Source organism: Malaya genurostris, chromosome 3, assembly GCF_030247185.1.
Source record: "Malaya genurostris strain Urasoe2022 chromosome 3, Malgen_1.1, whole genome shotgun sequence".
Taxonomy (NCBI): Eukaryota; Metazoa; Arthropoda; class Insecta; order Diptera; family Culicidae; genus Malaya; species Malaya genurostris.
The window spans coordinates 210671243-210683668 of NC_080572.1; the positions used below are offsets into that span (position 1 = coordinate 210671243).

Genomic DNA, 12426 nt, shown 5'->3' on the forward strand with positions numbered 1-12426 from the left:
AATTGGAGCAAAACGGGCATGATAGTGAATTTTTCGGATCTTCTAACTATAATAAATCGATTCTATGGAAAAATTTGCATAAAAAATACTAACTTTGAAAATATTGGCTTAGGTTTTTATTAAATTATTGAGTAAAGTCGAATTTTTGATCGTTTTTTCCCTACTGTGCACCGGCTCTCAGACACTCAGTACATGGTATTTTGTAGAGCCAGTTGGCAGCTGTCCAGTGACATAAGCTATCCAATCGTACAATGTTGTTAGTTGACAGTGACAGATATCAGTACTGTTCGCATTCAGCAACGGGTGTGTGAGCGAAACTAGAGTGACTATAAAGTGGTTATAGGCACTCTAAGCGAAACTAACTCGAATTTCAGTTCAATAACGTTGAAATTAGGTTCGAAACTGGCTTCAAACTAACGGAAACTGGGTTCGGTTTTGCAAGAAGCAAAAACAACAGTAGTTTCGTCCCCAACTGCTGTTAAACGTATGAATTGAATTTGGGTTGGTGAAAGGTGAATCGAAAGTAATGTCACGCGAGATGTGATAAGTGAGATCAGGAGCAGCGAGTTGCTGTTCATTGTGATGAATGAATGACGTTCACACCACGTCGTGATGAGTGGATTGAGATTGGAGTGTAATTTATGAAACCAAGTTATTACCACGTCGTGATGAGTGGATTGAGATTGGAACCAAGTTATTAAAATGAATGAATGAACTTTATGAAGATGTTTATCAATAATTACATATTATAGGTCTCCAAAAACAGTAATAACTAGTCAAATGAATTACTGATAAGTTTGAGACAATTATGTTTTCAAGTTTCTGGAATCCTATATTCGTTTGTCTGACGTTTGTCATCTTAAAAATCATTGCTAGTCGTATAACTTCAGTTTAAAATTCAGTTGAAAACTTTTAAATATTTCTCCTCGCCGCACACGGTTTGAAATGTTAAACTTTGAATGAAACATGCAGTGCTGACAAATGTTCATCAAATGCCGGAGGATTTGACGTTAAATTTGCTATATAGGTTGTAGTATGCTTCTGGTTGTTCCTTTGCCATTGGGAAAATGACGATGATGGTGTTGTTGTTGTTGGCAGGTGCACTGAAGCGAACAAGTTATCTTTCGTTCCAAAAAATACTATAATGCTGGTACGGTAATGTGAATAAAGATATCAAGCACTTTTAGGGCTCAGGTTACTGAGTGGGATCTGATAACGGAGTCAAACGGAAAGTATTTTACAGGACTAGATATATGTATAGTAATATTTATAGAAGAGAAAAAAACACTAGCGTTTGTGAGTGGGGTTTGCGGAAGCCTTCTGTCCAAATGTAACTGAACGTGTACAAACGGAAAGAACCAATAACGATAAAAAGTACGTTCAAAATACAAACGCAAAGAACGAAACATGGTAACAAAAAACGGTACTGGTGAAGCAGAAAAGCTTAAGTTAAATATTGATATTCAAGCAATGCTTTTTATATAAAGGGCAATTGTGAGCTGGCTTTACGGTTGGGGTTTAGGTACATCTTCATGATATCTAGGGTTTATCTTCACGCACGACTATCTGAGGAGTAAATTACAATGACAGATAGAAGGCTGGACCGATGACGATCAGAAAACCAGAGGGGAATATTTGTGGAAATATTTTCATTTCGATTAAGAACACAGCTTTGTGGGAAACAATGAGAAAGATTGGTGATGAAAGGTGTGATGTGATTCAGGGCGCAAACAAGTGCGTAAATGCTCTATGCTACTTTAAGTCTAATAACGTCTAGGTCATGCGAGCTTTGAAAATAAAAACAACGAAAAGACAAACAGAAACGAAAGATTTTATAACGGTGCACAGAGAGTAAGGGTTTTCTTTTAAAGAGACCGATGTAGGAGAATAAGACAGAGAGGATTCAGTAGAGAAACAGATAGCAAGGAAGAAAATCATCGTACGAATTTAGGACGATTATCCTGGTGCGGTGCGGAGACCAGCATAGGAACTTTAACAAATGATTGAAGAAAGCCATTTGACACAGTTTGTCAGAGCAACCGAAGAGTTAAAGAAAAGTGAAGAAAAATAATAAAAGAAAAAAATGGTGCAGAAAACAATTACCTGGTGATCGGCCGCAAACCCACTGCGTGCCAAAGCAACTGGGAAGGGACACACAATGGTGGTTGTAATTGCGCATATAAGATTAAATATGTATATTTGCATCGTCAGATTTTGAACGGAACGAATGCAGGAACGGGTGCAGAATTGCAAACAGTGGCATAACTTTACTTTACCTTTTACCTGTAACGACGCAGTGAACTTCACCTCGGCTGCCGGATTGCTGGCGACGCAGGTATAATCGCCGGAGTGTGCCGCTGAGAGGGAGGGGATATTGAGGAGGGACGAGTACTGATCGAGAGTGGACACATTGGCCCCAAGCAGTGAGGACAGTGGTTCACCGTCCTTAAGCCACTTCAGAGACAGTGGTGCATCGCCCTTCGATACGCCGCACACCGTACGCGTTCGCATGCCCTCGGCCAAACCGTCTTGAAAGGAAAATGGCTCGATATTGGGAGGAACTGGAGATCAGTGTGTGTTCGTTTTGACGTGATTAATGCACAACAGCAGTTCCCACCGCACAAACACAGTAGTTGTGGTAGTTGTTAGTGGTAGAAGTGGTAGTAGTGTGGTAGAATACAACGGAAACGGAAAGAGAAAAGAAAAAAGAAAGAAAAAAAAACGTGAGTAAGTATGACATTAGCATAACACGGTTACCATTGACGAGCAGTGCCTGGCTGCCCTCGGTTTCGGATGCGGTATTGCGGACAACGCACGAGTAATTGCCAGTGTGATCCGCGGACAGGTTCTCAATCACGAGAATCGAGTTGTACTGATCCACTTGAGTAACGGACATTCGCTGGCTAGGATCGATTGGACGGCCATCTTTGCGCCAAGTGATTGTCAGGGGTACGTCGCCCTTGATCACCGAACAAGTTATTGACGCCCGGTCTCCGACGTTTAGTGATAGAATCGACGAGTGGAAAGGATTTAGTTTCGGCGGTACTGTAAATCAACATGAGTTGTTAGTGGAAGCTGGAAGATACGTGGTTCGATGAAAATGATTTCTGATTCAGACCGGGCCCCTAAAACCGGTAGATCATACTCATCATGGACCTCCCAAATCGGTACAAGTTAACTTATCTTCCAGCTTTTTACTTAAAGTCTAATAATTGAAAAGAACAGCGTCCTTTAACCTACTAACCTATAACAGTCACTTCACCGCTCCGTCGGGCGCTATGGCCTTGTTTGTTCCGTGCCCAGCATGTGTACACACCGGAATCCAGTGATTTTTGGACTTCCTTGATTTCGAGCGTCCCATCGGATTGAACCTTCTGACGCATGTCCTCCGGCAATTCGCGGCCTCCCCGTTCCCAGTGGATTTCCTCTATTGGATAACCGGCAACCGGACATTTCAGATACAGGGTTTGTCCAGCTACCGCAGTGACCTTGGGAATCAAACGAATATACGGCAGTCCTGAGAGAAAGGAAGAAAGATAGTAACAGTTTAGGAATGGGCCAAATTTCAACGAACGGCGTCATTCCTACCGTAAATGTTCAACCGGGCTGAATGTGAAGTTTTGCCAGCACGGTTTTCGGCAATGCATGAATACTCTCCACCATCTTCGACCATAACGTGGCTGATGTTCACGTGTGATATCACGTCTCCGTGTACTGTAACGTATTGGCCAATCATAAACCTGGAACGGAAAAAAATTTTTATGCTACATTAATATAGTTGTATTATAAATGCTAACAAAACAAATTAAATGGATGGCGTCCATTCGTACTAAGACTTATAACACATGGGCCTAATAAACAGAACATGATGTTTTTGGTTCGAAATTAACTTCATTCATCAACATAATCTCCATCAACAGCAGCGCAATAATTTCAGCGCCGCTCTAACACTTCAATACCACTTTTGTAGAAAGGTTTATTATTTGCCTCAAAATAGGTCTCAGTTTCAGTGATAGGCAAGCATTTTTCCAGTTCTGCGAACAGCTAGTAGTCGCTGGGAGCCAAATCTGGCGAATAGGGTGGATGTGGGAGCAATTAGAAGTTCAATTCTAGTAGTTTTGACATTTTTTTTATTTAAAATATATTTTTATTTAGGTCTATTTGAGTACAAGCTGTACGTGGCCGATGGAGCCGATTTTTGAAATAATTTTATCTTGTATTGGATCTCGTTGTCACCCTTTTTCTAGGGGGAGAGGAGCTTCCATTTCCCACCTGCGAGGATTGGGGGGCACTTTGTTCGTGGTTCGTCTCGTCATCCATTGCCGCATCGATGGTATTGTTGGCGATTTCCGTCTTTTTTCATTTTCCTTACTGTTCGCAGTCTTGAGTTCGTTGCTAGTTGCTGTAGATGGTGTTGGTGTGAAGGAAGCACCGTTGTTCTTTGGTGTAGTTGTCTCCTTGTCCAGTTTATCACATGGCTTACCGTAGTGGCCATCTGATTGTCATAGGTAACAAGTGATTTGCACGGGATTCTCGTATCCTGACTAAATGTCACATAAGAAGGTATAGGTCTCTTCAAGCGCATGCGTACGTACGCCATTTAAAACACCGGGGAAGAAATTCTTTCACTTTTCTTTTTCGATAGAGAGAATCTCTCCGTATTGGGGCATAGTTTTGCGAATATAAGGATCGATGACGCTTGAGGGAAGATCATGCACACGCACTTCTATAGCACTATCTTCCATATATAATGGAATGTTGTACTTAATGTTTTCGTGCTCCACATAGTGCACATTGTTATTATCTTTTGCGAATTGAACTGCATCCAACTCTTTACAAAGCTGGATGTAAACAACATTAATTGTCTTATTGCTTTGAAGTAATGTTTAAAGTTTAATGTCAAAGTTTAATGTCAAGATGCACGTGCTGTTTAAGCAAATCTTCAAATTCTCGTATCGAAGGTCGAATTTTGCACTGCCTAAAGTCAACAATAATTGTATTCTTTCGTATCGGCGGTAGGTTTTGTTCGTTTGGTTCACTCATTTCGAGATCGTTCTATTGTTCACTACACAATACTGTACTTTGTTTCTTTCGTCCCGAACGTAAGCGGTTTTGTTTTATCGACTGACTTGGATGATATGTGAAAGCGAACTGTAGTTTTGTCATTGTTTTGATTGACTTGTGACACAGTACGTTGTTTTGATGAAACACATTTTTTTCTTTGTCATATGCGGTCGTTTCTTTGCAATTTTAGTCTTCAAACGCTCCAATAATGCTATATAATATTCACTGTTAATGGTTTGGATGGTTAATGGATAATCGATAAATATTACACCACGTACATCTCAAAATACTGAGGACATAACCTTCCCGACCAATTGTTGTGCTTTAGGGCACTTTGGACGAGGTTCGTCAGTTGTTGTTCACTCAGATGACGATCGTTTTGATTCCGGAGTGAAGTTATGAATCCATGTCTCATCCATTGTCACATATTGACGCAAAAATTCCGGTTTGTTACATTTAAACAAGGCCAAACACGGTTCAGAATCATCAACACGTTCTCGTTTTTGGTCAACAGTGAGCAAATGCGGCACCCACTTTGAACAGAGCTTTCTCATAGTCAAATGCTCATGCAATATAAAGCAAGTTCTTTTGATATCTTTACGATCTTCACGAACTCACGCGACTTCACTTTTGGATCATTTAAAACGATTTTGTGGATTTTCTGGTGTTACCGCCAGAGCTAATAAAAGTCATTTTCATTGATTAAAAATAGACAAAAATGACAAGAAATTACTGTCACTGTCACTCTCAGCTTCGCTTGCAAAGCATGAGAACGAAATCCATGTCCAGTCAATGACATAAGCGGAACATTGTGTTTTTTCTTTCATTTGCTCTTTCAGTCATTTGCAGTTTCCAGTTAAAATCGCATAGTATGCAGTGTCGATATTCAACCGAAGCTGTGAAAATTGAAAATGACAGAAAAAGGTTTCACAATAACTTTTACCTGTTGGTGCTCGAATTTGTAATAGTTTTGGTTTCCAACGAGATTCTGAGATGTAATTACTTCAGTTTGTTATATTTTAGTCACTTTTTATAGCCAAGCATCAATGAGAATGCGTGACAATTTTAAGCTCTGGTTACCGCCTCATTTAAACGCCCACTGCGTTCTGCATCATAGGTGACTCTATGACCACGTTTGAAGTCAGCAAACCAACATTGTATTGTTGTTTCTGATAGAACGGTGTCTCCATAACATTTTTCAAGCCATTGCTTCGCTTGAACGGTATTTTTTCCATCAAAAAGCAGTGTATTCATTAAAACACGAAATCGTTTTTATATCCATTGTTCTGAAAATAACAAAAGTAGCGTCATTCTTAGCACAATAACTCACAAACTAATGGATAGAGTATCATGTAATTTTAACATCTGTCTTTTAAAGGTTGGTATTAACTGAAAAAAGGTAACTGCAATTAAACTAGCGCCATCTATGTGTTAGGCCCGGGGCTTTTCTGCCCATGTGTTATTCATGGTATGTCATTGGCAAACAAATCATTAGAATAAACTGAGATTTTTCCATCAGTGGGACCCAATGTGTTATGAAAAGGTGGTGCAGAAAGCATGCCTTGTTGGTGATGGAAACCTTGTTGAGCTCGAACCTTCGTTATCTGATCCTTATGATACACGTCTCCTGGAAAGGATAGAGTTTTCCCTGTGTTGCTGCAGAAAGGGTATAAACATTTCGAACATGTTTTGAAGAAAATACTTACTTTTAGTTTTGCGACAGGATATATTTCAAGAGCTTGGCAGGAAATAATTGTCAAATTGATTCCCAAATGCGGTCGCGACACTTATGAGGAAGCGAAGAGTTTCAGGCCTATCAGTCTTAGCTAATCATATCAGGAATGTTAGTTTGGGCGTGCATACGCTATATGGAATGTAACATGCTTACCAGAGAGGAAAGTCCAGTACAACCCTGTTACATGATGTTGTGTACAACATTGAAAAAGCTTTCTCACAAAAGCAATCTTGTTTGGGAGTTTTCCTAGATATTGAAGGCAGTGATGGTAATTGACGAAAATTTGACAGAAGCTGCACGATATTTATCTATATTGTATACAACATCTTCAATCCGGTAGAATTGGTACTAGAACTCGTGTCTCTCAATGTATGAATCGCGAGAGAATTTTTCTACATTTCTTTGCTCCACTTCATACTCTAAGTATTTCACGGCACTTAAAAAAATTACAGTCTGGTGATGATTGGTGCTGTGTGGAATTTACCAAGAGAGAATCGCAAGTTGACAATTATCGCAGAAAATCGAATCGATGATTCGACTTGATGATTCTCATACTAGGTTGCAATATATCAAAACCCTTGTGTGGAGCATTCACATATATTTTCATTGACACAACTTATACAAAGGTTATATGCACATAGTTAGAATAAGCGGCAACAGTAAAATGATTCCATCGCAATTATCCATGCCGGTTTTTTGTTGCTGCGATGATATCCGTCTCTTTTTGATGGCACTGATTGAGTCGTGTGAAGAGTTGCTAGAGAGCGTTCCTTGATACGATAAAAGCCATCCTTGAAGGTGCTTAGCAATCGACTTTTTTGTTTATCGCTTCGGTAAGCTGTTGCCGCGGAGACAACACGATTGGCAACACGGCTGAGCGAGGAAATGAACACTGACATTTCGGACAGCAAGGAGGAAGTGACTTCGAGCAAGCAGTGATCGTAGTCCAATAAAATACGAATATAAATTGATTTTTGTACAATTAGATGGGTTATTGGATTCTTTATGCCACTGATGCTCTTGCCGTCAGTTTGATTTAATTACACTATTTTGTAAGTACTGGTTGAAGTAATTATTCTGGCATATTATAATAAAAATGAATTATTTCAGTTTGAAGCGTAAATACATGTACAGCTATCAAAAATAGTGTTTCATTCGGTTCTGTAGGAACAAACTTCAAAAAAATATGCAGCACGAGGAAGAATTGAACATAACCCCACCGTCGAGCCAAACGTTCAGCTGCGTGGCTTGTCAGCGACCGGACTCCGCAGATAATTTAGTGCAATGCGATAAATGTAACTGCTGGTGGCATTATTCATGCGCTGGCGTGACGGACTCTGTAGAGGGGCGAGATTGGACGTGCTCAAGGTGCCTCCCCGCTCCATCGAAGTCTAATTCAAACAAGTCCGGATCTAGCCGTAAAGCCCGGTTGGAGCTAAGTTTGCAACGTCTGGAGGAACAAAAGTCACTAGCAAAAAAGCAGCTAGAGCTGGACTTAGAACAACGGTTCCTTACTAAAAAATTTCATTTACTGGAACAAAGTATTCTTGAAGAAGAAAGTGTCGGGAACATGAGTGTTCGTAGTCGAATTGATGAGATCGAGAATCGAGACCGAGCAAATCACGTTTCACAGTGGGTCGATCAGCAGGCGATGTCGGTTCCAAATTCGGAACCAGCTGTTCAGTCGAACTTAGTTATCAAAGATGCTTGCATCCCAACCGTTTTTGTAAACGGGCGACGAGAGGTTCAATCGTTTCAACAGACTCAAGAAGGTGTCTCAGTGCAGTTACTCGAACGGCGTTTACACGACTGTCAAGTAAATCCGACTTCATTACAGCTACAAGCTCTCCAGGAGCAACTAAACAGATGTCAGATCCACCTGCAACAACAGATGCTAGTGTCGAAGCCCAAGCGGTTAGATCCTTCTATTGTATCACGCCGGCCGGTTCCTACCGACACGGCTCCTACCGGCGCGCTTCCTGTAAGCGCTGTTCCTATCGGTGAAGCTCCAGTCGGCGCAATTCCTACCAGTGCGGTTCATACCGGTGTGGTTGCGGCAGATGCGGTTTCTGCCGGTGCTGTTCCTACCGGCGCGATTCCTGCCAGTACGGCTCCAACTGGTGCGCTCCCTGTCAGCGTTGATCTTATCGGCACAGTTCCTTTGAACGCAATTCCTACCGGTACGGTTTCAGCCGGCGTGAATCCCGTCGGCAAATTTCCTGTAGGCGCTGTTCCCGTTGGCGATGCTTCTGCCGGCGCAGTTCACAACACAATTCCTGTAGGCGCAGCTCCCACCAGCACGGTTTCTACCGGCACAACTGCTGTCGGCGCTGTTCCTGTTGGCGCAAGTGATTTCAACCCAATACCTACTAGCACGGTTTTTACCGGCACGGTTCCCGTCGGCGCTGTTCCTGTTGGCGCGAGTTATTTCAACTCAATTCCTTTCGGCGCGGTTCCTACCAGCACAATTCCTACTGGTGCGGTTCCTATTGGCATGTATCCCACGGGAATGTTATCTAATAATCTCCACAATCAACTGAAACAACATCGCATAAGTGAAACAATTCCAGCGCCGTTGCTCCCGCCACCCGCGGTACAAAATGAAAGTGGTTTCAATTTCGCACATCCAGATGATCAGATGCGGAATTTTCCCGCGCACTCATCGTATGCCATACCTCCCGGTAGTAACGAAATTCCATTCAGGACAGTCTCGACTCGTAGGCCTTCCCCAGAGCAAATAGCTGCTCGACATGTGATGCCTCGCGATTTGCCGGAATTCTCAGGAGATCCCGAAGAGTGGCCTATCTTCATAAGTAGTTTCAACAATTCAACAGCGGTATGTGGGTATAATCTGGGCGAAAATCTTGCTCGATTACAACGATGTCTGAAAGGCGAAGCTTTAAAGTCAGTACGGTACTACTTATTGAGCCCAGCATCAGTTCCTGATGTCATTAGGACACTTCAGACACTCTACGGTAGACCTGAGATCATTATTAATAAGTTGATTAGGAATGTACGGGATTGTCCTACTCCAAAGAGTGAACGGCTAGAGACGCTCATCGAATTCGGTTTAACCGTCAGAAATCTAACGCAACATCTCATCTCAGCAGGCCAACATGATCACCTCTCCAATCCCGTTCTCCTGCAAGAGCTCGTTGAAAAGCTACCGGCGAATGTTAAGCTACAGTGGGCTCAACATTTGGCACATCATTCCGTACCCACGCTAAAAATATTTAGCGATTTCATGTCGTCAGTGATAGAATCCGTTAGCAAAGTGGTATTGTTTGTAGGAAATCGTGGTAAACCGGAGAAGAGTGGACCTAGGGAAAAAGGTTTCCTGCATGCTCACAGTGAAAATACGGTATCACCGAAGAAGGATATGAAACGAGCAGATTCTCCAAGAAAATGCTTAGTTTGTGAAAGAGGAGACCATCGCGTCAGAGACTGTGCAAAATTCAAAGAGAGTAGTGTTGCCGATCGATGGAAAGCCATTCATTCTTTGAAATTGTGTAGAACCTGTTTGAATACACATGGCCGTCGAACATGTCGTAGTACTGAACGATGCGGTATAAACGGGTGTCAGTTCCGGCACCATCCACTGCTCCATGCAGAAATACAGAATAAATCTACACCTCCGTCTCTTGAGAATCATGCCTTTCATCATTGTGGACAATCGATATTATTCCGGATTGTTCCTATCACCATTCACGGCAAAACAAAATCCGTGAATACTTTCGCTTTTCTCGATGAGGGGTCATCGACAACGCTCGTTGAAAGAAGTTTAACCGAACAGATTGGCATCGAAGGACCGAACGTTCCTTTGTGCTTGAAGTGGACTGGTGATATGACCCGATCGGAAGACGAATCCCAGTTGGTCACATTAGAAGTTTCACAGCGTGGCGGACGTAGGCGATATCCTCTGAGAAATGCCCGGACGATAAGTTGTCTCAATTAGTATTTATGAAAAAAAAAAAAGTTGTCTCAATCTTCCATCGCAAACCGTACGTTTCGATGAACTACAACGTGAATACGGGCACCTCAAGGGTTTAGAAATTCGCAGTTATGAGAATGCTAAGCCACAATTGTTGATTGGTCTCCGAGATTTGTCGCTGGCTGTACCGCTGAAAGTTAAAGAAGGTGATGAGGGACCCATAGCAGTAAAATCTCGGTTAGGCTGGTCCGTGTATGGTAGCCTCTCCGGCACAAGAAAATCGTTAAATTTTCTCAACTTCCACGCTTGCGATTGTGAGAGTCTTAGCGAAGTGGTGCGGAACTACATTGCGACAGAGGACTGTGGTGTAAGTTCAAAAATACTTTTGGAATCCGATAGCGATAAGCGAGCCAACATGTTGCTCGAGCAAACGACCGTTCGAATCGGCAACCGTTTCACGACTGGGTTGCTATGGAGACACGATTACGTAGAGCTACCGGACAGTTATATGATGGCAATTCGACGACTGGAATGTTTGGAACGTCGTATGCACCGTAATGAAACGTTAAAGGAAAATATTCATCGTCAAATCGCTGAGTACCAACAAAAAGGTTACGCTCATTGTGCTTCGACTGAAGAGTTGGAATCCGCGGATCCAAGGCGTATCTGGTACCTCCCTCTCGGCGCGGTTACTAACCCCAACAAACCGGGAAAAGTAAGGTTAATATGGGACGCGGCGGCTAGAGTCAACGGTATTTCTTTAAACTCCGTCCTTCTATCGGGACCCGATCTTTTGACACCCCTGCCGTCAGTCTTGTTTCGATTTCGGCAATATTCGGTGGCGATCTCGAGTGACATCAAGGAGATGTTCCACCAGCTTCGGATTAATGATCGCGACAAGCACTCCCAACGTTTCTTATGGCGCGAAAGCTCAGATAAAGAGCCAAAAGTATTTCTGATGGATGTCGCCACCTTCGGGGCTACTTGCTCGCCGACATCTGCGCAATTTGTCAAAAACAAAAACGCGCTTGAGTTCACTGATAAATTCCCACGAGCAGTACAAGGTATCATTCAAAACCACTACGTGGACGATTACCTTGACAGTTTTGAAACGGTCGATGAGGCAAAATCTGTCGCTGAAGCAGTGCGACTGATCCATTCAAAAGGAGGGTTTACCATTCACAATTGGATCTCTAATAGCAAATCTGTACTAGACCACCTCGGTGAGGTTTCGAACGCAGATATTAAACACCTGACATCGGGAAAAGGCCACATTGCTGAACGTGTTCTGGGTATGCTGTGGCTTCCAGAGAGTGATGAACTTGGCTTTTCTACTTCGTTCACTGATCGTGTTAGAACCGCAATGAAAATGGGTGATAGGCCGACAAAAAGGATGGTGTTGAAAACAGTAATGAGCCTTTTTGATCCTTTAGGATTGCTGGCTACCTTTTTGGTCCACGGGAAAATTCTTTTGCAAGATATATGGCGCACTGGAATAAAATGGGACGATTCGGTCAACGATAAACATTTCGAACGCTGGTTACGTTGGATAGATTTAATCAAACAAGTGAGTAACTTCAGAATTCCTCGATGCTACTTTCACGACGCCAGTGCAATGCTGTACGACTCGTTGCAAGCACACGTGTTCGTGGATGCGAGTGAAGCTGCATACTCAGCTGCACTATACTTTCGGATC

General features: G+C 42.5%; 1 protein-coding gene across 17 annotated transcripts in view; it reads right to left on the reverse strand.

Annotated features, from left to right (window-relative positions):
- The window catches only part of LOC131434696 (cell adhesion molecule Dscam2), a 446907-nt gene that overhangs the window by 43873 nt on the left and 390608 nt on the right, over positions 1-12426 (reverse strand). For 11 of the 17 annotated variants that reach the window (XM_058601701.1, XM_058601704.1, XM_058601699.1 and 8 more), the window contains exons 8-10: positions 3589-3740; positions 3245-3517; positions 2277-2561 (exon numbers count right to left, since the gene is read on the reverse strand). In XM_058601701.1, the coding sequence (XP_058457684.1) occupies positions 2277-2561; positions 3245-3517; positions 3589-3740 (710 nt within the window). Of the gene's footprint in view, positions 1-2276; positions 2562-2757; positions 3046-3244; positions 3518-3588; positions 3741-12426 lie in introns of all 17 variants that reach the window. The other 6 variants (XR_009230382.1, XM_058601700.1, XM_058601703.1 and 3 more) reach the window with 1 other exon arrangement.